General features: G+C 39.8%; 1 protein-coding gene across 2 annotated transcripts in view; it reads right to left on the bottom strand.

Annotated features, from left to right (window-relative positions):
* LRCH3 (leucine rich repeats and calponin homology domain containing 3) overlaps positions 1-25,081 on the bottom strand; it is a 113,011-nt gene that overhangs the window by 66,632 nt on the left and 21,298 nt on the right. For both annotated transcript variants that reach the window (XM_043492757.1, XM_043492756.1), the window contains exon 2: positions 4,157-4,301. In XM_043492757.1, the coding sequence (XP_043348692.1) occupies positions 4,157-4,301 (145 nt within the window). The remainder of the gene's footprint in view (positions 1-4,156; positions 4,302-25,081) is intronic.

The following is a 25,081-nucleotide window of genomic DNA, read 5'->3' as shown; positions in this document are numbered from 1 at the left end:
AAACGTTGTTCTAAGTCAGCCATAAAAATGTTGGCATACTGTGGGGCCATGCGGGTACCCATCGCAGTGCCGCTGATTTGAAGGTATACATTGTCCCCAAATGTGAAATAGTTATGGGTGAGGACAAAGTCACAAAGTTCAGCCACCAGGTTAGCCGTGACATTATCGGGGATACTGTTCCTGACGGCTTGTAGTCCATCTTTGTGTGGAATGTCGGTGTAGAGGCTTCTACATCCATAGTGGCTAGGATAGTGTTTTTAGGAAGATCACCAATGGATTGTAGTTTCCTCAGGAAGTCAGCGGTGTCGTGAAGATAGCTGGGAGTGCTGGTAACGTAGGGCCTGAGGAGAGAGTCTACATAGCCAGACAATCCTACTGTCAGGGTGCCAATGCCTGATATTAACCCACAGAGACCTTCCTACCAACACTACAAAAAGAAGGATTCTGGGTAGACTCCTCCTGAAAGTCGAAACAGGAGACTGGACTTCTACATAGAGTGCTTCCGCCGACGTGCACGAGCTGAAATTGTGGAAAAGCAGCATCACTTGCCCCATAACCTCAGCCGTGCAGAACACAAATGCCATCCACAGTCTCAGAAACAACTCTGACATCATAATTAAAAAGGCTGACAAAGGAGGTGCTGTCGTCATCATGAATAGGTATGAATATGAACAAGAGGCTACTAGGCAGCTCTCCAACACCACTTTCTACAAGCCATTACCCTCTGATCCCACTGAGAGTTACCAAAAGAAACTACAGCATTTGCTCAAGAAACTCCCTGAAAAAGCACAAGAACAAATCCGCACAGATACACCCCTAGAACCCCGACCTGGGGTATTCTATCTGCTAGCCAAGATCCATAAACCTGGAAATCCTGGATGCCCCATCATCTCAGGCATTGGCACCCTGACAGAAGGATTGTCTGGCTATGTAGACTCCCTCCTCAGGACTGGGAATGGATGAGTCATTACACAAAGTAAAACTATTTCCCCATGTTATTTCTCTCCCCCACCCCACCCCCCACTGTTCCTCAAATGTTCTTGTTAACTGCTGGAAATGGCCCACCTTGCTTGTCACCATGAAAGGTTTTCCTCCTTTCCCTCCCCCCCCCCCCCCCCCCGCTGCTGATGGCTCATCTTAAGTGATCACTCTCCTTACAGTGATGACAAAACCCATTGTTTCATGTTCTCTGTGTGTGTGTATATAAATCTCCCCACTGTATTTTCCACCAAATGCATCCGATGAAGTGAGCTGTAGCTCACGAAAGCTTATGCTCAAATAAATTTGTTAGTCTCTAAGGTGCCACAAGTACTCCTTTTCTTTTTGCTAATAAATGTTGCCACTTAAAAGGCTAACAGATGGATCAGTCTTCTCTCTTTTAAACCAATATATCTGAATTTTGTCCAAAGAATACTGGATTCTATTTCATGAGAGAGAGATTCCATACAGTTAGAATAAAATTAAGTTTTGGGTTGTGTTGTCTTCGTTAGTTATTAGTTTCTCATCATACCCCTCAGCTTACTATTAAAAACTTCCTATCTGTATCTAGTTATTCAAGGAGCAATGGTCCTTATTTACAGAGCAAGATTTTGCTTTTCAAAGCAAGAAAGGAAACCCACAAAAATGAGTGAAATTGATAGCACCAGATTCTTTATTTTTAGACAATAAATCCTGGATGTGTATTTTACATCACTGATTTAAATACAAAAAAGTGCTCCTATACAATGCCTACGGTGCATAGAGAAACAATATACTGTGCAATCAATACTGTGCATTCAAGAAAATTTATTGCATATACAGCTAATATTGATTATATTCTGAAATACACATATGGCGGGTATTCACAATTCAAAATGTAGTTAAAACATGGTCAATGGCCACTATTTTTAAAATTAAGTATTTTTTAAGTTAAAAACGGCTAACAGTTCATTTTTCATCAAAAGAAAAAGGCAATATTATGCTTTCATTGCTAATTCAATTTAAATTATTTCTGAATTACACCAGTTTTAAAAGGAAGAAATACGCTTGATCTGTTTAATGTGTAACTTACAAACCCAAGAAACATTTACTTATCTCCGCCTCAAATATTTAATTACTGGCTCTATTCTTGCTCTCTATTTCTTCACATACAAAAAGAGATTATCCAGCTCTATCTTCAGTAGATTTATACTGCTTATTTCCTCTGACTTCAGCAATTTGTTCCATATGCCGACTAGCTTTAGAAAAAAGAAATTTTGAGCAATTTGCACAATTGCTAGTCATCTCCTCAATGTTAGTCTGAGACATCTTATTTTAAAAATAGTCTCTTAAAACAGCATTTTTACTAGCATTGGTCCATTGCTTTTATTTTAGAAATATGGCAAGCATGAAATTATTATTTTTGCATTCAAGATGTACTGTAAAATATCTAAGTTTACAGATATCTTTTATAAAAAGTCTTTGTATACTGAGAACTACTCAGACATCCATTTTCTGACATTATATAACTCAAAGATGCCAATTTCTCTTAATAATGCTTAATCACTCTTGATTGACCTTTGCTTTGATAACTTAAGTCTAAACAGGATCACAAAGATTTGATATAAACAGTGTAAACTGAGCTAAAGTTGCTTGCTTTAATGTAGTGATTAAAAAAAGAGGCCTCCAGCTACTCAGGTAGCTACCTTATTCAAAGGCTTTCCATGTGGCTTTAGTCACTGAAACTGCTGTATTTATTTTAGGTCAGAATCTGCCTGCACTACTTCAGCTGCAGCTCATTTCTGCATTTTTACCTGACCATTCCTTATCCAAGCCTGAACTTTTCATTATACCATAGAAGCTCAAGGAAATAATAAGAGTTGCATACTAACTAAAGCCAATAGGAAAAAGTTCCATAGGATTAGAAAAATCTAGCCACAGGTAATTTTTCTACTTTATTTAACACAAGCACTATTGCACAATTCACAATTGTTTATCAACACCCAACTGTCATAAAAAAGAAGCAAAGATATTTTATTATGGACCTACAACTGCCCTCACATCCTAACAGATCATAATTTGAAATTAAGTACGACTATTAACATCACCTTAGCTGCAAAGAAAAGCCAGCAACTCCAGTTAAAGGGACTCTGCCAATTTAAAAATGACAAATTATGCCCGAAAATATTTTTACAACCTACTACATCTAAAATTACTATAACTGAAAGATTAGAGGCAATTATTCTTCTATTTTCAGCTTATTTATTTCAAGAATTTTACAAGACTTTGAGTATAGTTATTTTTACCATTTCCCATACATAGCCAGGCTGTTAGCCATTTGCATGGGTCTTTCACACAGCAATAGGAGAAAGAAGAACATGTAATGAACAGGTGCTGGTGTTTGTACCACTAGTGCTAATAATAGTAAATGCCCTTTCATTTCTATACAACTTTCCACCAGAAAATCTCAAAGAACTTTACAAATATTAATCAATCAATCACTCAATCCCCTTATGAGGTACATGTCACCATTTTATAGATGAGGAAAGTGAAGCACCAAGGTGCAGTGACTTGCCCAAGATCACACAGTAAGCCCGTGGTAGAGCTGGGAACAGAATTCAGATCTCCTGAGTCCTAATCCTGTGCTTTGTCCATGAGATCATCTTTCCTCTTTCATTATTTACAGTACCCAGAAAAGTTAATTTATCATCCAGAACCTCAAGAGCTGTCATTTAAAGATCCCATAGGAAAGAAGAGAAAACAGAAAACAAATCCCTTCACATTACAGACCTGCATAAAAAGATAAAATGGAGAGCAAGCAAAAGGAATCCAGACTAGTTAATGAGGACAAGTAGGCAATTTATCTTTCCTATGCCCTCAAATCTATAATACTGGCCAGATGGGATATGTTTGAAATCACAAAGAAGGAGCAGTGGCTGCCAAGATTTGAAGCAAGCATGCAAAAGGAGATTTCAGGTAGTTAACATGAATCCAGAAGTGCCAAAAATTAAGATTACTGCTATCTGATGTCTCCTCATTGAGGTAATTGGTAGAGACTGGTCCAGACTGGTGAATCTGATGGCATGTAATATCAAGACACACAGATTATATACTAGATTTGTGTTACCTTCTAACGCTCCAAAGGTTGCAAGAGTCTATAACATGGATATTAAAAATCAAGATTTAAATGTGATGGTACCTGATATTTAGAAATGTTAAAGACTGTAGGTTCAGGATGGCCTCTGGGATATAACGAATGCAGTTCTGGTACAAGTTAAGGCTCTCAAGAGAAACAAAATGACAAGCTTCTGCAGGGAGCTCCGAGAGTCTGTTCCGTGACAAATCTGGAGGGAGGGAAATAAAAGAAAAGAAGAGAGAAACAATCACCAAATGACCTTTGACTGAGTTGTTCGAGTCAGGAACTGTATCTTTGCACATTGTGGATACTATAAATATAAAATAATAATGGTCAACAGCATCAAGTCTATAAAAGGTGTTATGACAAATCATGTAGTTACAGTTTCTGGGTTTGTTTGGTTTTTTGTTTTTAAGGGGGAAAAGGAAAATCTTGTGTTTATAAAGACCAAAGGACATAGCCCAGAATATATGGCTTCCTTATACACCCTAACTCTTAACAATAATGTATATGTACTACCAAAGGCAAGAGAGGTTGTTTAGTGTCAGTCCTAATTTCCTTTAGAGAAGCTGCCTGTTTAACGAACTGTGTGACATTTCACCTCTTCAACGTTCAAACAAGGGCAAACATTTACCAAAGCAGAGCTCTCTAGTCAACCCAAACTATTATTGTGCATGATAAAAAACAAATTTAACAACATTTTATTTATTAATTGTGAATTATAAAACAGGCCCATCCTAAAGTCAAGTCACATTAAAGTTAAAAGAACAAATACAAAGCTTACAAGGTAAACTGAACAACAGCAACTTTTTTTATCCACATTAGGGTCAACAGTTTCTATTCCTTTAATCTTCACAGAACCCACCCAACAATGCAGTCTATTCTTGAAAGCCTGGCAAATCAAATAGGCCTTGCAATGTGTCGTGAAGGTCACTTCAAATTAGAGGGGCCCCCTTTACTGAAAATGCCCTGCCATCATATTCTTCTGGGCTGAACCAGGAGGTTGTTTAGCCTGTGTGCCTCTGCTTATCTCAATTGTGCATATCTTATGATGAGAGATGGCTTCTAAGGTAGACAGGACCCAACTAATTAGAGTTTTATACATCTAAACCATTACTTAGAATTGTACCCAGAAAAACTGGAAGCTAGTTCAGGTAATAGAGTACAGGAGTAAAGTGCCCCTCATCCCCTGCCTCCGAAGGAAGCACTGCTATTTAAGTTGGTCACTACATTCTGTGCAAGCTGAAGTTTTAAAATGGTCTTCAGCTATAACGTCATGTAGAGTGCATCACAGTAATCCAATCTCAAATTATGATTATGGCTAACTGTAGCAAAGGCCACAATGGATATAAAATGTTGCAGCCTTCATGATGTGCAGATGGGAGAAAAAGAAAAGTCATGACAAATCTGCTAGCTTGATATACAATTAAAACACCAAGACTGTGAACTTAAGTGACAAATGGCAGACACACACTTACATAATCAAAGAAGATGGAATAACTGCTGCCCTTTCCTTCAGCTGCTTCCCTTGGTCTAAAAGCATAACCTTAGTTTAAACTAGGTTGAATATCGGAGAGCTATGATATCAGACCTATTAAATCCTAATCTTGATCACACATTGAGTGAATCACTCAAATACACATCCTGGTCCAATAAAACTGAAACAAAGGTAGGGGTATCACACACCCCACAAGTCTCTCCCTAAAGGCCTCTCATTGGGCAGCTGGGGCAACAAACTAGAACCCTGAAGAAGCTTGAAAGTGAATCTTTGGGATAAACAAATCAGGAAAGATAGGAGTCACAAATTAGCAACTCCATCCATTCCTGTAGGCTTGTCTTCAATCGTGTCAAAATATGCTGATAGAGCTAAAATAATTGGCAAAGACATCTGGTTATCCATTATCAGAAAGATTAACTAGCAAGGCAACCAATGCACTGTTTGCATCATATCCATGACTAAAGCTAGATTGACTGTGGTTTACAAAATTGGAAAACTCCAGCTACTGTGAGAATTACTTCTATTTAACTTTATCAATAACATTCCTCCTTCCCCTGCCATCTCAGCTGGGAGATTCAATACAGGGTGCAGAGTAGCAGCCGTGTTAGTCTGTAATCGCAAAAAGAAATGGATGCATCCAATGAAGTGAGCTGTAGCTCACGAAAGCTTATGCTCAAACATATTTGTTAGTCTCTAAGGTGCCACAAGTACTCCTTTTCTTTTTGCGAATACAGGGTGATAACTGACATGATTCTTTTAGTCAAGAAACAGATTCTTGAGCAGCTGTCAAGTAAGAGATGTTGGTACCCTACTTTCTCAAAGGGAAGTGACAATAATGGAACAGCTGCCTCTATAGTGAAGAACACGTCCAATTCGCAGGTTGTTGCTCAAAGCTTTTCCAGCCCCTCCAAAACCAGGCTGAAACTCAAGCAGGGAAGACTCCTTATTTGTCCCTGCCTTCCTCCTTCCATCACTCTCTCCATCCATGGTTCTGCTACCAAGGGTGAGAGAATTCACAGCTAAGATTCCTCAAAATCAGACTGAATTAACTTGAACGCACCTCACTGTATGCAATAGTTGACTCTGTACCCAAGTGGATACATCCTGGATTAACCACGCTCTTCACCACCTGGAACAGTTCAGATGTTCAAGAATTTGTAGATGCTAATGGAATCAAATAAACTTCTCTATGCTTCTTGCACCGTCATAGCATACAATTTCAAAAAGTCTTTATGCCATAAGCTATCAGACTCAGCACAAGATCGCTCCCAGTAATGCTCTAGTCCAGCATCTCCCAAACTTTATTGGTGCATGTACCACCTTCTTAAAAATTGCTGTGAAATGAATGATGGACCATCAAGCTCATGTACCACCAATGATTACAAGTACCATATTTCGGGATGCCCTGCTCTAGACATTTCCCTTTCCAAAAGTTCTTGTTCTTTTCTCCCACAGTTTGATTCACAATAGCATTCCTTTTTGAAAAATGATAGCAAACAAGAAAGAAAACTTGGCAAAAAACTATATACCTGCTACAGATACATAAGACTCTGTATTACCCAAAACTATTACATCCCCATTGGGAACCTGTCTGCTCCAATACTGTACTAAAATGTAACATGAGAAAAGCTATTTCCAAACAAAGTATCTCAACACAACAGAAAAATACCATAAACTGGGCATTGATAGACAATTATGTTATTAGAAATCACTAAAATCTGCAGTACACTAAGAATATTTTAGATACATAAATTTGCCATATGCTAAAGCACAACTGCACTGTGACATTCATAACATATGAAAAGGAAGGAAGGTCAAGTTGCCTCCAATTACTAAAAAAGTTCAAACAAGAAATAGGCGCAGAGTATAATTAAAAGAAATACAAACATGATACCTGTTTAAATATCCACTCATTCCAGGAGCTAAAATAGCTTATGTCCACTCTAGTCCCTTTAAATAATTACTACAAAATCAATGTCACCTACAAGGTTTAAGACTTTGTTCATGTTTCTTGTGAAAACCCACCATCGCCATCAATCCCACTGTCATTATCTCAATCACATACTCAACTCCTTCCAATACATATTTATTTCTTTCCCTCCTTCACACAGATGTGCTGTCAAGAAGATTTTATTAACCATTTTAAAAAGGAAACAGCTCTCTCAATTAACAAGTCATATTTTCTGGCAGAAGAGGCCAGGCAGCAATGGAATGAGTTTGACAACTGACATAAGAAGTCTCGATAGATTTTGGTTGCATTTGAATTTTACTAACCAGCATTTAAAACACAAATCAAAACAGGCTTTATTTTGTTGTTCAGATCACAAGCATATGAATAAACAGTACAGAATACTGATGTTCTGAAGAGCTTTGTTTCCATATTTTCTGAAGGAAGAAGTTATTGCAAAAGTGTGAAGAATAAGGAATCTTGCAAAATACATTCAAAGTTAGTAAATTGTATGTAAATTAGCATAACAGAGCCACCAAAGCATGTGTAAAGCAAAGGCTTCGCAGTTTTCAAACAAGGCTTGCCTAAATTTAGTGCAACTTTTACAACTCTATATATCTCAGCACAGTAGGAATTCAACAGAAATCTGATCAACTGGATTTATTTTTACAAGACCTTCGGAACATAACTGAGTTGAGGTAGAAGTATGGACTCTAAATCATCAAAAGAAGGCCTGATTAATTAAAGGTTAGTTAATGGGGCAGCAGCAGTTTTACTCAAATGGAAGTCACCAGTTTGCCATCCTCTGCTCCAGACTTGCTTTACAGAAAGTCTAGAAAGAGCCTCAGCAAGGGCAGAAAGACATCATATATTGCGAGGGGAGAAAGGCACTGCCACAAGAAGAGTCCAAGATGACTGTAAAATAGGAACTGCTTAATTGGACCGAGCACCTCAAGAGCCTGACAGAGGAAAAGTTATAACAGAAAATCAAAATGACCATTTGTGAATGTGAAAACTGCAAATGAAGTGTTTCACGTGCAAATTATGAAGGCCCAACAAATGTAAATACAAAAACTCTTAATTTAAAATTTCAGTTAATACAAGTCAGCTCAGTTCCCCCATCTCCTTAGCTTTATCAATTAAGTGGAATTTTGCATTTTGTATGGTGGCATCATTAGTCTAATTGGCCGAATCCTCTGAAAACTACCCTGGGGCAATCAGACCAATAAATAGTTTGGGAAATACAGTAGTCCTATTCGGAAACAATTTAACAAAACAAAATCCCTAAATGAAGAGAACAGCTCTAGCAAAAACAGGAGAGAAGAGCTATAAAGAACAATGAAGTGACTGGTCATACACGTATTAAAATTGATTTGCAGCATAGCACTTCATGGTACATTTCCAAAAGGGAAAAGTGTGCATGTGTAAGAACACAGACAAAGGCTAAGGGATTTTACTGGGGAAAAAAAGTGTCCTAAAATCTCAAATATTCCTTTTCTGCTGAAGATGACATAAAAATAAAGTGGAAGTAACACTGGAGAAACAGAGACTAATCTGCACATCATAAAATTCACACAAACAGCTGGCTCCCCATTTCTCAGCAAAACTTTTAATTCCAAAGTGTTTTAGGAAGGCCTTGTTATTACTGAGACCTCAATATTTTTACAAGACACACTGCAATACTTCTACTAATACAACAGTTTCATTTATTAAGTGACAATAGTCAAATTAAGCAAACAAAATATATTTTATAATGCATTATCTCTACCTAATTTAACATTTGTTCACTTCCTTATTTGACAAAATTCAATAATATGTAATAAATACAGTCACTGATATAAATTAGTGAAGTTTTACTACCCATCAATTCTTCTATAAGAAATCAAAGAGCAACTGCTCATCAATTATTGTGAGTGAATATATTAGTGAAATAGGACTACTGTACTTTGGAATGGGAATTACTTTTATTCAGGTTGACCTTTCATGGATTAGAATTGCTGTTCTCATAAATCTGCCATACAATAGGATCTTGTAGGTTGTCAGTTTTCTGGGATGATCATGTACGACTTTAGCAAAAGGGAAATGTTCTTTGGAAACTAAGTTATTTGTGAATGATAAAACCTATCCATATGAATAAAAAATAAAGTTTCATAACAGGGTCAGACTGATAGTGTTTTCCATATTAATCAGGGTCTTGTCCTGAAAGACAGAAAATCCAATTTTACACGTGACATGCAGACAATATATTTACAGTTGCTTCATATATATTAGATAAAAGCTCTCACTACATTCAAAGAAGAATGGCATAAAGATATCAAAATATTTTAGTGCAGGATGATTCTCTTTTAAGGGCAAGAGGATGGTCTGCTTTGTCTAAAACATCAGTATACAAGAATACATGCAGCAGTACATCAGGCAGTTCACAAGCATTCTCAAATAAGTCTAGTCCATGGGTTCTCAAACTTCATTGCACCACGACCACCTTCTGACAACAAAAATTACTACACGACCCCAGGAGGAGAAACTGAAGCTTGAGCCCACCCAAGACCCACCACCCCAGATGGGGGGCCAAAGCTCAAAGGTTTTCAGCCCCAGGCAGGGGGCCTGTAACCTAAGCCTTATTGCCCAGGGCTGAAGTCCTCGGGCTTCAGCCCCAGGCAGTGGGGCTTAGGCTTGGGCTCCAACCCCGGGCTCCAGAAAGTCTAAACCAGCCGTGCTGACCCCATTAAAATGGGGTCATGAATCACTCTGGGGTCCTTACCAACAGTTTGAGAACCGCTGGTCTAGTCTAAAATGAACCCAAGGGACACAATGCTATAGACACTATAAACAATAAAGGTAAGATGACATTTCAGCAGCCAAAATGTATATGGTAGATGGCTAGTACAAGGGAACAGGGGAAATAGCAGGATGAACGAACATCTAAAAGGAAACACAGTATAGTTGTTCTGTGAGGAATTACATGTTCAAAGTCTGGAACTACATTAAATAACTTTGGTTCCCTCGTGTTTACATCTTTTAAGACCATGACTGACTCAATATTTCCACAATGGTGACAGTAATCAGGAACAGACCCTACTGTTACCAGCTTCTCATAAAACATTAATGTATAACTTTCATGAACTAACTGATGTACCCTGCACATGAATTCAACTGTTGATCTGAACAAACTCATTTGTGACCATTTCTCCGAACAGCCAGCCTGCTCCTTTGGGGATTACCTTCCTAGGTTATAACATCCTCTAGATTGGTCACAATTGTTTCTTTTGAAGAATATCTTGATGTTTAATAGTTCAATTTTGATACAGTATCTTTAGAACAAAACTATCAAATCCATTACTGAAATTATCAATGTTTTTTTGGTCCAGTTGTAAATAAACATTATGGATTTTTTGTTTATTTTTAATTCTTTCTACCACCTTGGAGGATAATTGGGTACAGTGAACTGTGCCCTTAATAAGACTTTTATGGATTATTTTTATAAGAATATTAAACAAAAAAGAAGCAGTGCATAATCCTAACAGGATGAATATATCCAATGGTATGGCACCAATTCCTCTCCCTTGTGTAGGAGAATGGGAGATTACTGTTCTGAATGTTATAAACATGATTTGGTCGGTCTCAAATGTGAGGACACAGTTTTTTGGTCTCTGAACTCATCCACTCATGAGAGCCAGTCTGAGAGCTATTCAATCTGCTAGAACGTTTTTCGTTACCTTAAAAGCATTAGGAAGGTCTCAACTGACAATATACAGTTTCACACGTGGAGGGTTTCCTGACACAAGAGGACTGATCTCATTTCTTCCTGCTTGCTTCATACTGCATCAATATTTTCAGTGTTAATGCCTATTTTTTAAAAGCAAAATCTAACACTAACACCTTCAGTGTATTCAGAATTTCTCTCCCTGACTCAACTCCTCCCCACCAATCCCTCACAAGCATGAACTAGCCTCAAGTGCTTTCGTACCAAGGTTAGACATATCACTTGTCAACATCATTTAGGATGAGAGACTCTGCAAGTTCTCGACATTTATTTGAAATGGAATTCAAGGCATGACTGGGAGAATCTGACAGTGTTTAACCATTCGTTCATTCTTAGTTCAGCTCATTTTGCCAAAATATTGCACGGGTCTGTGTGCAATACTATATATCACCCATGCTGCAATACATTAACAGTGGTCACACTCAATGTTCCTTTCAAACGCAGAATTTTTATGTTTCAGTAACAAACTGACAAATGGCCTTTCATTTTTAATTTTCAGTTCTAGATATTTCACAGTGTTAGAAAGATAGGATTCACACATCTGGTCTGTTTGTGGTAGAAATTGTGTTCTCGTTTTGGCTGGAACAATTTCCTTGCTCTTTTTGCAGATGGCGGGTGTTACATATAAATCTCTGATGTGTGAACTGACCATAGAAAAGGAGGATTGAAAAGGGCACAAATACCTGTTACTAAATCTCCTTTTAAAACTGCTAATATTGGTAATGGAAATGTTGATGTTTATTCATTTGGGGCACTCTTCCAATATTGGTAAGTCCTGAAGGACAACTAAGAAACTGAAGTGTTAACTTGGAATATTTGTTTTGGCTTTAAATTTCTCTCTCCTCCATTCAGACTCTTGTTATAGAATATTTTACAAAAATGTATTTTGTTTTGAGTTATCGTATTTGATTTTTTTAAAGTAATCAGTATTAATGGAAACAGTTTCTGCTGATTAGGAGCAAAATTTGACCCACATTAGAACAGCTGGATTTTTGGACCTAATATTTGTATGTGGCAAAAAATATCTAACTACAAGCAGGATTGTAAATTTAGGCCCCAATCTTGCAAGCAGCTCCATATGGGCAAAGCCCTGCCTCTGCACAGAGCCCCACTGAATATGTAAATTGCCACACTAGTTCAGATCATTGATCCATCTAGTTCGGTGTCCTGTCACTGACAGTGGCCAGTATTAGCTTCTTCAGAGGAAGGAACAAGAAACCTTGCTGCAGGCCGTTAGTAATAATCTGACCACGAGTTATTGACTTCAGCGGTTTATTCTGCAAGCATATATTGTATAATTACAACACAGTTGGGTGCTGAATAGAGCAATGTGTAATTTAGAAATAATTATACTTCTCTCGTGTTTCAATTAGAACAATTTTATACTGGCTCATTTATGAATAGGTGTTGACCATAAATATAATTTAGTAATAGGCACACAGCACTTTGTATCTTCAAAGTACAGTATTATAGAAGACTGTCAGGTCTGCTATAGTTAGGTTAAAACCAGCTTTTCGTTTCAAGTAAATACTAATACCTCCTCCTACTACTCAGAAACTAAGAGACCATCTATGCAATAGGAACAATTGTGCTGGGGAACCTGATGAAAACACAGTAGCCAGCCCCCACCACCTGGTTAAGATAGTTCTATCTCTGCTGGAAGACTGGATTGAACTATGCCTTAGCTGCTTTTGGGGACTAGCATTTTGTAATCATATGCCTCCAACATGCTGATACCTACAGCATTATGGGTTCTACGTCAATCTTTTTGCCTCACTTTTCTCATCTGTAAAACAGTGTAAGTGATTTGCCCAAATGGAAACTGCAGTAATGCTGTAATTGGAACTCAGTAGTGACTAGCTCCAAGTCCCATGATCAGTCCTCTATACTACAGTGCATTAAAAATGTATTGTCTAGTGTGCCAGTCATAAATTTAACACAGCTATACTTTTAGATTTTAAATAAGCATTTGCTGGTTTACTTTATCAAAGGCAGAGCAAATAGTGATGTTTATAATTTGGCTAGATCATAAACCTATGAAAAATAATCATTTGTACATGTGAAGCTTGCTAGACTCTGGCTGTTAAAGCAGTGTTTCCCAAATGATGGGTTCCAACCCACCAGTGTGTCACAGATGGGCCCCAAATCTAGAGCTAGAGTAACCCATCCCTGGGCCCTAGGCAAGCATGTACTTCTCCTGGTCCGGTATGGAGGGGAGGCCCTCTCTGCAGTGGCAGCTCCTTTCCCAGCTTTTGACATCATGGAGAGATGGTAGGCCAAATCTGAGTGGTGCTGTGACCCCATGCGCCACCAGGTTCAATGGCTGGAGCAGGAAGCTGAGCCTAGTCCCATAGGAGAGGAGTCGCTGCTGTGGGGCAGGCTCACTCTTTGACCCCCTACTTCCTGCCCAGGGCCTCTCCTCCACAATGAGCTGGGATTAGATTGCAGTGCTAGGGAAGAGGGTGCATATATGTAATGGCAGATCCAAAAAAAAAAAAAACAACCCTCAAACAAACACAAAATGAACAAAAGTCATCTTAGTAAAAAGTTTGGTAACCACTGTGTAAAATCTCTGAACACTTTATTTACACTAAGCATGCTCTAGACCTCATTGACCTTCCACTACATAGAAAATGCTCCCTGGCCCACACAGCCTCAACACCAGACATGACACAGAAATAGCTATTCCTTTAAGTCAGGGGAAGGAATGCTGAATTGGAATCGGTGGGAAACTATGAGTTTTAGAGCTAGTTCTTCTGACTGGCATAGGTGCTGGAACTAGGAGTGTGAGGAGTGCAGCAACACCCCCTGGCTTCAAGTGCCCTTTCCATTATATACAGAGTTTACAGTTTGGTTCAATGGCTCTCAGCACACCCACTATAAAAATTGTTCCAGCACCCCTGCTAACTGGTGTTAATTCTGTGCCCTTCTCGCCACTGCTGAGAAAACCACACACTCCTATCTTAGGAGAAAGGCAAACAACATTGTCCCAGTGGGGTAATCAAGAAGTTGCACCATCTCTTCAAGCAGAGCTGGGAACAGACCATTGTCTCTAATATGGCAGACCCAAGTCTCATCCATATAGCCATGCTGCCTTTCACAATTAACATACTGTATCTATGACCTTGAGAGACACCCACTCACACCTGAATATCCAGTAGCCCAGTGGTGAGGGCATTCATCTGGACTATTGCCTATTCTGTGGGGAGGGTCTCTCTCTCTGTTTTTTCATAAAAATTTTCAAAAAGGCTCAGCTTCATTTCATATCAGAACAAAAACAGAATTTCAAAACCTCCATTTTTGTGTGAGAGAGAAGTAGAATTCTTGTTTTCTGACTCATTATTAAACCAATACAGTTGTACAGAAATTAATAAAGGTAAGAAGTCTCATCCAATTAGGCATAGATACAGTCCTTTACATAGTGTTATTATGGAAAACTCGGTAATACCCAGCACCAAAAGAGTAACACATGGATGCAGTTTCAACATTAACTCTGATTTTCCTTCTTTTTCTTGTTTTTAATCATTTTAATGTAGATTTTTCTGTGGTATAACCTCACATTAGTGAAAACCTCATGGGTGTTACAGTGAAAAATACTAAATACTATATGTCACAAACATATATTTTATAGCACATACATAATGCAGTCTGAAGATAAGCTGTAGTTGAAAGTGGAGAATGCTGTTCACAAAATAACTAACTCAGCCATCAATATTAATACCCATAGTAGAAGAGGTAAACATCCCAATCAGAATAATAATTCAGGAGAAATGCTATTTCTCTTCTTTGAGGAATAATACAGTTTTCCATTGTCAAAAAATATTGTTGTTTCCTGTTTGCTGAAGGAAGAAAGATTGAATGGGATCTACATAACAAAGCTAGAGCAACTGTATAACTGCTGGCAATCACAGCAGGCAAGGGTATTAAACTGTGGTCCTTATAAGGAAAAGAAAACTGCTAAAAGTTGTTAGACATCATTTGCTTATGTTTCAGTAGGCCCTGGAACAGAAAAACCAGCAACCTGGATAAGTTGAACAGTTCTGCAAAATTTTACTTTTCACTCAGGTTCCCTTACATGCACATTTAAAACAACACACACAGAGCTTTCCTTAGACTAGCACAATTATTTTATGGTTGTGGGCAGGGCTTAATCCAAATCTTTTGCTCCCTAGGGATGTGTGTTTTGCACAGGGAGCATGTATCCTTTAAGGATGGGGAATGGGTGGAGCAAAGAAAATATTTCAGGCTGAACTGCAACAACCCCTTCAAATGATTAGGGTGCAGAGTTTGGTAGCACCAAAAGAGATTTCTGAACAAGAAAGATGGACGATCTGAAAGCTGGGCCTCAGGAGTGGGCTACATAAAGAACAGGATGAAATAGGAGAATTTTACAGGTAAAATTCTAATTTGGGGCTTTCAACTGCTGCCCTTCACTATAGTATCTGAGCAGAGTGACATATCAGACCATCCTAAAAATGTTTTTTGTGTCTTGAAATGATATAACAGAGACAGTTTAATTGATGTGGAGATGAGTATCAGTAGTGAAGAGCACAGCTTAGTCCTAACCTTTCCTTATGAAGGTTGAAATTACAAAATTTAATATTTGCTGTACCTCCAGGAATTAGAGCTTTCTATCATGGAATTCCAGAAAAACCTCTCTCCACTAGCAGTTTAATAGTTTCATTCCTTTCCCTCACTGAATATGGCTCCTAGCCAACAGTCTGATTATGTTTTTTTGTCTTCATACAGCATTAAAACACTGAGCCAAGTTAGCTAAAATAAGACAAACTAGGAGAAGTAAATTGAAAGAAAGCTTCACTGTGAAATGAACCAGGGGTCCTAGGTTCACAAAGGCTGATTATATAAGAGAACAGGTTCTTTTCTTAGATGGAAGGCTGACCTGCAATCCTTCCTGTTATTCACTGCTATTTGCTGTTACTTGGGCATAAAATGACTGTAAAACAACCATCTCAAGAAAACAAGCTCTTAGACTTCACCTACACATAAACTTGCAACACTTTAGTTAAAGCAGTGCAACCCCTCATGTAGGCCTTCTTATTCTGGTTTAAAAGTGGCTTATTTTGATTTGTCTTAAATCTATTCCTAATTTATTTAAGATATATTGAAATAAACCCAGTTTAAACCAAAATGAGAGGTATGTCCATAGGTTTTTTTGGATCCATTTAGTTAAACGAATTTAAAATTACACTTTAAGTTAAACTGGTGCAACTCTGCATGCAGACAAGTGCTTAGCCCCTTTCTCATAAAGAAAATATAAAAATGTGGTGGGGGAAGGGAAATAATTTAATAATGTCATTTTAGCCAAGAATTTCAAGGAGTAAATTATTTGGAAATGAATACCAGACTGAAGTTCCTATTACTGCAAAATTCAGTTTTCTTTTAGCCTTAAACTACCATCACATCAAAAACTTGAAGGAGATTAAAATCATCTTGGTTGGTAAGAGTTTTGCTGCAAGAGCATTAGTTTAGAATCGAAAAAACATTTATCAGGTTTTCTAAAATAGATATGAACACCTCAATTCTAGAATGCTTGACATGAAAATCTGCATTAAAGGGTTAAAATGTAACCCTTGTCCTTCAAATACTTTCCACCTCATCTCTCCCGCATGTGTTTTCCCTTCCTATCCTATTTAGGATACAAAGTCCTCAGAGCAGGGACCTATTTTTCCAATTCATACGCGCAGAGCCATTGCACAACTAAGGTATTATAGAATGAATACTAATAAGTGGATGCACTCCAAGTCTCACATGACAAACAGTGATCTCCTCCTGACTTCTTCTGTGGGCCTGGGCTGCTCTTAAATGTCTGCCCCTCCCTTGACCACTCTATCCCAAGCATCCCCCTCATGTCATCCAGACCCCCGCCCCATCTCCCCAACCACATTATTATTTCCTATGTGTTCCTACAGCTCCTCTCTTCCCCAGACCCACCTCAAGAGACCGGCTGCCCCCCATGACTCTACACCAGACCGCAAGATGAGATGAGGGCAGGATGGGCTTGGCAGTCACTCCATAATCACTACCAATATGCTTATGACTGAGATGATGTGGATTTTAAAAACTCATTTCCACATATTTCAGTTCTTAGAGGATATAAGATGCAATTTCCCTAATACAAGGAAATCAGTGTTTTAAGGCTGAATTCAGCCTTAATACACTGAAGACCACAATGGTGTTGTGGATGGCCCAGATTAACCCTCCCCCTTTTTTCAGAGTAGCAGCCGTGTTAGTCTGTATTCGCAAAAAGAAAAGGAGTACTTGTGGCACCTTAGAGACTAACAAATTTATTAGAGCATAAGCTTTCGTGAGCTACAGCTCACTTCATCGGATGTAACACTCCACCTCCACCAAACTGGTTAGAGTGCTGTTTGCTCAAAAGTCAGGCTCTTTTCACATGCACATTTTGTGTAAATACATATGTTTTTGAGAAGATGTTAAAATTGAAAATGGATAGTCAGACTGCCAAGGAAAAGTTTCAGCCAGAACCAAATTCCAAAATCTTCCTATTAAAAATTGTGAAGAGAAACCATCCAGAACTGCATAGCAAATGTAAAGGTCCTAAAAACTAAGTGTGAAATTTTACATGAAAGGACCATGTATTTATACAAAAAAACCAGGAATTAATGCTCAGTTTTAGAATGCAACTCTATGTGGCTGCTACCCAGGTGTCTCCACAATTATGACACTACAGTATACTACTGCTTATCAGTCTGCATAACTAGGTCACCAGATCTGTCTCATTCCATTGCAGACACTAGCAGATATCTTCAACAATATGGTATTTTACTGAGGAAAAAAAAAACCTAGCAGTCAAAAGGCTTATTTATGATGTTCTTTTAATGGACTACTTGAGGCCATCCCACATGCTGACATCATTCTTAACAAATAGAGCCTATTATGCTTTACATACACAATGCTACTATTTCTAACAGGACAATTATTGACAGAATGCTAGAAAAAGCTGAAAGTATGCAAAGTCATCTATATAATACAAGCCACTTCAATGATGAGACATAAATTAACAATATAGAATATGTATGAAGAATATCCTGTGTCAAACAGAGACATGTCCAGAGGAGGAGATATAACTAAGGCAATTGCCAAAGCATATCAAATAAACGTAGACTCTGGAAGCAATAAAGGTCCTCTTCATTCTAAAGGGCACAAAGGACAGATTTATGCAGTAATCAACAGACTATGGGGTCAGCTGCCAAAGTTTAGTACCATGTCCTCATACAGAATATTTTAAATTTTTAAAATTTAAATTTAATTTTTTTAAATGCTATAATCAAAATAATTGCTACATTCTCAATAATACACTGAATAGACTTACACCTATCCCAGTAAGAAAAGGAGTACTTGTGGCACCTTAGAGACTAACAAATTTATTAGAGCATAAGCTTTCGTGAGCTACAGCTCACTTCATCGGATGCATCCGATGAAGTGAGCTGTAGCTCACGAAAGCTTATGCTCTAATAAATTTGTTAGTCTCTAAGGTGCCACAAGTACTCCTTTTCTTTTTGCGAATACAGACTAACACGGCTGCTACTCTGAAACCTATCCCAGTGGTTCTCAATCTGCAGCCCAATCAGAACACATGTGCGGCCCATGTGACATCCTCAGGGCCATAGAAGTAGTATATATATTGTGCGAATGAGCCCCACATAACACACAGAGAGTTGCTTATGCAGCCCACAATGATAAACAAGTTTGGAACCACTGTATCCTTTCATAAACATCCAACATTATAATGAACAGTTAGCAGCATACATCACAAACAGTGACAATCTCCTCTTTAAAACATTACTGATGGTGGGCTTTAAAAAAAAATCCTTGTTTAGGAGAACAGATGATTCAAAGCCTGATTTCACCTCTGGGAGAAATCAAGCTCAGAACAGAATTATCATCATTGGAGCTGTTTGATGTGAAATGCCCCATGTGAAATGGGTTGGTGGTGTCACTTCAGCTAGGATTCCATGCCACAAAAAACATGACTGCAATTAGAACAACTGGTTCAGCACAGAAGGTCAAGGAATAGAAGAATAAGGAAAATGAGAACCTTAGTCTCATTGCTAAAGATGCTTCCTTGAACTCAAGGTTATGACACACTTGGAATGGTGAGAGGAAAGACACATGGGCTATGTCTATGCTCTGCTTGCTCTGTAGATAAAGGACTTCGGTTTCCATAGCTGTCAATCAGGCACCTTTCATGAATACTGTTTTCACTACTATTCTAGTTTAACGTTATAAAAGCAAATTAAAAGTAAAATAAAATACAATTCTTCAAATACTTTTTTAAAACCAAAGCCCAGAGTAACACTCTTGAAATAGAAAATCGGAGGGGAATTAGTTCATGCATTCCAAAATATGACATCAGTATAATGTCTCTAGAAAAACACACTAATGATCATCAGCAACCTGATACCCCATTGCAGGTCCACTGCTAGAGAAATATTAGACTGTGCTGAAACAAAACAGGGTTTCAATTTACAAGTGAGCTATGGAATTAAGCTAGAAGAGAGAGGAAGTGTGCAGTAAATGAACAACTTTCCCCCCCCTCACAAAAAAGTTACTTTAGGCTAAACAAGACTTATCACTTCAATGACAGCAACTTGTATTTAGACCAGATGAATTTTTGTTTTTTACTTGTCATTTCAAAGCAGAAGTTATTCAACAAAACCTATTAAATTTACTTGGTTTAACTAAAATGTCACATGACAAACATGAAAGGACAGTAGGAAAGGACAGCTATATTGGCATTTATCAAACACATGCTCATTGTACAAGCCTCTAAACCCATACACAACTTTGCAAATTGAGAGTTAATACCAAAAACTTCCTACAAAGTAAACAAAAAAATCCTAGATTCAGTATCAACTCAAATAATTCAAGGAAAGTACTTGTGGCACCTTAGAGACTAACAAATTTATTTGAGCATAAGCTTTCGTGAGCTACAGCTCACTTCATCGGATGCAACTGTAGCTCACGAAAGCTTATGCTCTAATAAATTTGTTAGTCTCTAAGGTGCCACAAGTACTCCTTTTCTTTTTGCGAATACAGACTAACACGGCGGCTACTCTGAAACCAGTCAAATAATTCAAGTCCCATCCAAAACCTCATTCAGACAGACACGTGTAGAAACGGATAGCCAACAATCTCAGGCTCTAGTGGACCAACAAGGGAGTGAGTTCTAACACAAAAATGCTATGAAAAAGAATACCCTACAACAATTATCCTAGAATTTAAATCAGTAGATGTAATAGGAATGTTTCTGCTAATCTCAGCTTTCAGAATTCTTCATGGAAAGAGAGGTAATCTTTGAGTTAGTGAAGGCCCAAGTAATTTCACATTTTAAACCAACTCCAAAAACTTTAATTGTACTGAGAAGTAAAGAAGCAGCCAGTGACCATATGCAGCATAAGGGAAACATGCTCAAGATGATTTGAACCACTATGCAAGAGTTTAAAAGGCAACATTTGTAAACATATGCAGGCATAACATTTTAAGAGATTAATGTTATCAACATTTAAAAATAAATGTGGAAGTACTAGATTGACACTGAGAAAGCAGATAAGGGTAAGGAAAGTTAAGCAAATCAGGAGATTTAACTAGATACTTTATGAACAAAACTGTTCATAAACAATGGACATATGAAATGAAGAGTGACATTCTTAACTTATACTTGAAATATGACTGAATTTTTGTTACCCCAAGTAAAGGATTAGATCAATTCAAAGATGTCTAACATAACCTCACTAAAAGCACAAACCTATTTCTATTAAAATAATGTCAGACTACTAACTGAGGTACATCTAACAAGCCTTAAACTATAAAGCAAATAAAGATGACTTGTAAAGGAGTCACCAGAAAATGAAATTTAAAGCAAGAACAGAAACACAACAGATTAATATTTATACAGTTCATTTCACCTGATAAATTCCAAAACTACAAATAAGAATCCCTTCATCCCCACTAAACTGAAACTGCTTTCAGGGAAGAAACAGCTGTTTTAACAGTCAACAGAAACTCTGTAGACAACTTTTAGTACAGGAAGTGAAGAACCCTGTATTCCATTTACGGCAGGGATGGTAGTGCTCAGTAGGCTGAATGCAATTACTTGAATTAGAATTGTGTCAAAACATCAGGGTTTAACATCTTTGTGAATAATGGTCAAGATGTCAGCTTTACAAAAACACTGAAGGAATAATCTTTACTCTCTCACTGACCAGGACAAAGTGGAAAAGTTGTCATGGTGAGCAAAACTCTAGGCAACTATTTCACTCTTGCTGCTCGAGTGAAAATTTCACTTTGGTACCCTAGCAAGGAACAGAAAACATCCTCTAGCTCAGAGGTGGGCAAACTTTTTGGCCCGAGAGCCACATCTGGGTATGGAACTTGTATGGTGGGCAATGAATGCTCACAAAATTGGGGTTGGGATGCAGGAGGGGGTGAGGGCTCTGGCTGGGGGTACGGGCTCTGGGGTGGGGCCAGAAATGAGGAGTTCAGGGTGCGGAAGGGGGCTCTGGGCTGTGGTGGGGGAATGGCTCTGGCTGAAGGTGCAGGCTCTGGGGTGGGGCTGGGGATGAGGGATTTGGGGTGTAGGAGGGTGCTCCAGGCTAGGACCAAGGGGTTCAGAGGATGGGAGGGGGATAAGGGATGAGGGAGGGGCACAGGGTGAGGTCTCTGGCTGGGGGTGCAGGGGCTGGGGCTGCAGCAGGGGGTTGGGGCACAGGAGCGCGTCAGGGGTACAGGCTCCGGGTGGCGCGTACCTCAAGCAGCTCCTGGAAGCAGTGGTATGTCCCGCCTCTGGCTCCTATGTGGAGGTGCGGCCACATGGCTCTGCACACTGCCCCGTCCAAAGGCGCTGCCTCTGCAGCTCCCAGTCTCCACAGTTCCCAGCCAATAGAAGCTGCAGGGGTGGCGCTTGGGGCGGAGGAAGCGCGCAGAGCCCCCTGGCTGACCCTAAACGTAGGAGTTGGCGGGGGGACATGCTGCTGCTTCCTGGAGCCTCGGCACATGCATGTGGAGTGGCCTCCGACCCTGCTCCCTGGCTGGAGCACGGAAGCAGGGCAAGCCCTAGACCCCACTCCCCAGCAGGAGTTCAAGGGCCGGATTAAACTGGCTGGAGGGCTGGATATGGCCTGCGGGCCGTAGTTTGCCCACCCCTGCTCTAGCTAGAAGAGCCCAATATGTGGTTTCAATTTAATATGTTTGTGTGATATGAAGGAAACGAATTTAGCTTCTCACCAGAGCACTGCCCCAGACCAGAGGTGGGCAAACTACGGCCCGTGGGCCACATCCGGCCCATGGGACCCTCCTGCCTGGCTCCTGAGCTCCTGGCCCGGGGGGCTAGCTCCTGGCCCCTCTCCCGTTGTCCCCCCTCCACCGCAGCCACAGCTTACTGCACCGTCAGCGCAATGCTCTGGGCGGCGGGGCAGCGCGGCGAGCTCCTGAGGCAGCGCGGCTGCAAAGCCCCGCCTGATCCGGTGTTCTGTGCTGCATGGTGATGTGGCGGGCTCCAGCCAGGCGGCGTGGCTGCCTGTCCTGGTGCAGCCCCGCCACCAGCCACCGGTGCTCCAGACAGCACAGTAAGGGGGCAGGGAGCAGGGAGGATTGGATAGAGGGCAAGGGACTTCTGGGTGGTGGTGGATAGGGGTCAGGGAGGTCAGAGGGATGGGAACAGGGGGGTTAGATGGGGCAAAAGTCCCGGGGGGCAGTCAAGAAGGAGAGTGGGGGTTGCATGGGGCGGCAGGGGGCAGTCAGAGGCAGGGGTTCCAGAGGCAGTCAGGGGACAGGGAGAAGGGGCGGTTGGATGGGACAGGGGTCCTGTGGCAGGGCAGTCAGGAATGAAAGGGGGGATTGGATAGGGCAGTGGGGGGCAGTCAGGGGCAGGAGTTCTGGGGGCGGTCAGGGGACAAGAAGCGGGGGGAGATGGGGGCGGGGGCCAGGCCACGCCTGGCCGTTTGGGAGGCACAGCCTCCCCTAACCAGCCCTCCATACAATTTCCGAAACCCGATGCAGCCCTCAGGCCAAAGAGTTTGCCCGCCCCTGCCCTAGCCCCTGGGAGGTGGGTCGCAATGTTTGTATTTGCTTGTGGGGTTAGAAGATACCCAATACATTTTTAAGTCTCCCAGAGACTAAAGTATAGGACGGGGAGTTTGGAGACCCATGTACCATTCGCAGTTCTGTCACTGACTCGCTGCACAATCCTGGACATCTCATTAAGCAAACTGTGCCTCAATCTCCCCAGCTATAAAACAGCCACCTTTGTCAACCAATTTGAGACACTTAGATGAAAGGCACTGATGTGTGCAAGTTGTTTTCCTCTCACACTGAAAGGACACCGCCAGCATCTTTGTGCTCCAACATCATATGGAGGCACTGGTTCAAACAAAAAGTGCCACCTCATTAGCCACAAAAGCCAATTCCTGTAATCCATGGATAGTTCTTAGAAGTGTCCCATCCAAGTATTGATCAGCGCTGACCCTGTTTAGTCTGTAAAATTGTATGAGATTACATCATGCGTGGTGTTGCTTCAAACTCTTGTTTTGTGTGAAGTAGCAAACATAAAAGTGTCCAAAATGTTCTAACAAACTAATACTACCAGTAGTAGAAAAATTAATTTCTGTACCACAAAATTTAAAAAAAAATTCAGCTTTAAAAGAAGGAAAGTGACCTGTGATTTTATTTATTTTTCCTGGTATGACTCAAAACTAGAAAATACAAGCCTGTAATTAGATGTCTTTGTATGATCATTGTTTGGCTTTTGAGGCAGACATCTTTCTCTCTGAACCTATCAAACACGACCACAGATCACCTCAGCATTAGCAGCCAGGAAGCAGGATGTGCCAGTCAAATAAGGAGAAGGAAGAAGATATGTAGAAATAGGAAATACAATGGTAAAAGATTTCTTTATGCAGCCAGAAAAAGAAGTCGATGGGAAGGGAGAATAGATGAAATTCAGAAATTTCAGTTTGTTTTGACTATAAGGATATTGAATATGAACTTTTGTTTCTCTCTCTTGATGTGGTACAAAAAAATAGAAAGACAAGATTTCCAGTGCACTGACATATTCAGAGCCTGACAATGTACTCAGATTAGTGAGAGGGGACACCTTAAGCTATCACAGGTTTCAGAGTAGCAGCCGTGTTAGTCTGTATTCGCAAAAAGAAAAGGAGTACTTGTGGCACCTTAAAGACTAACAAATTTATTAGAGCATAAGCTTTCGTGAGCTACAGCTCACTTCATAAATGCATCCGATGAAGTGAGCTGTAGCTCACGAAAGCTTATGCTCTAATAAATTTGTTAGTCTTTAAGGTGCCACAAGTACTCCTTTTCTTTTTTCTTAAGCTATCAGTTTCTCAACAACTGAACCTTTAAAAAAAGCGGTAAGAGCAATGTTACTAACTTTTATTGTTGAAGACAACAGTTCACATATTAACTGCTTTTAAAATGATGTAGTGCTGACTTCCGCAATTGGTAGACAGGTAGCTCAGTGCCTCTTCTTTTACCTAACAAGAACACAGTGAAATTAATATGACTCTTGTCAGTTTCCAGGCAGCAATGAAAACTGCCAAGAACCACATTAATATCATGCTGCTGATGATTGGGAAAGCTTTGCAGAAGTAAGCACTGAAGTTATTCATGTGGGGAGACCCAAACAGAGTAATTTTATGGAACAGAGGTACTGGAGTAGAATTGAGACCCTACCTCCATCCCTGCAGCAGCAGGAAGTAGAATGCAAAAGGAGGGAAAGAC

Source organism: Dermochelys coriacea, chromosome 9 (genome assembly GCF_009764565.3).
Source record: "Dermochelys coriacea isolate rDerCor1 chromosome 9, rDerCor1.pri.v4, whole genome shotgun sequence".
Classification (NCBI taxonomy): Eukaryota; Metazoa; Chordata; order Testudines; family Dermochelyidae; genus Dermochelys; species Dermochelys coriacea.
Note: the sequence above shows the minus strand (reverse complement) of the source record. Positions and strands in the feature narration are given on the sequence as shown.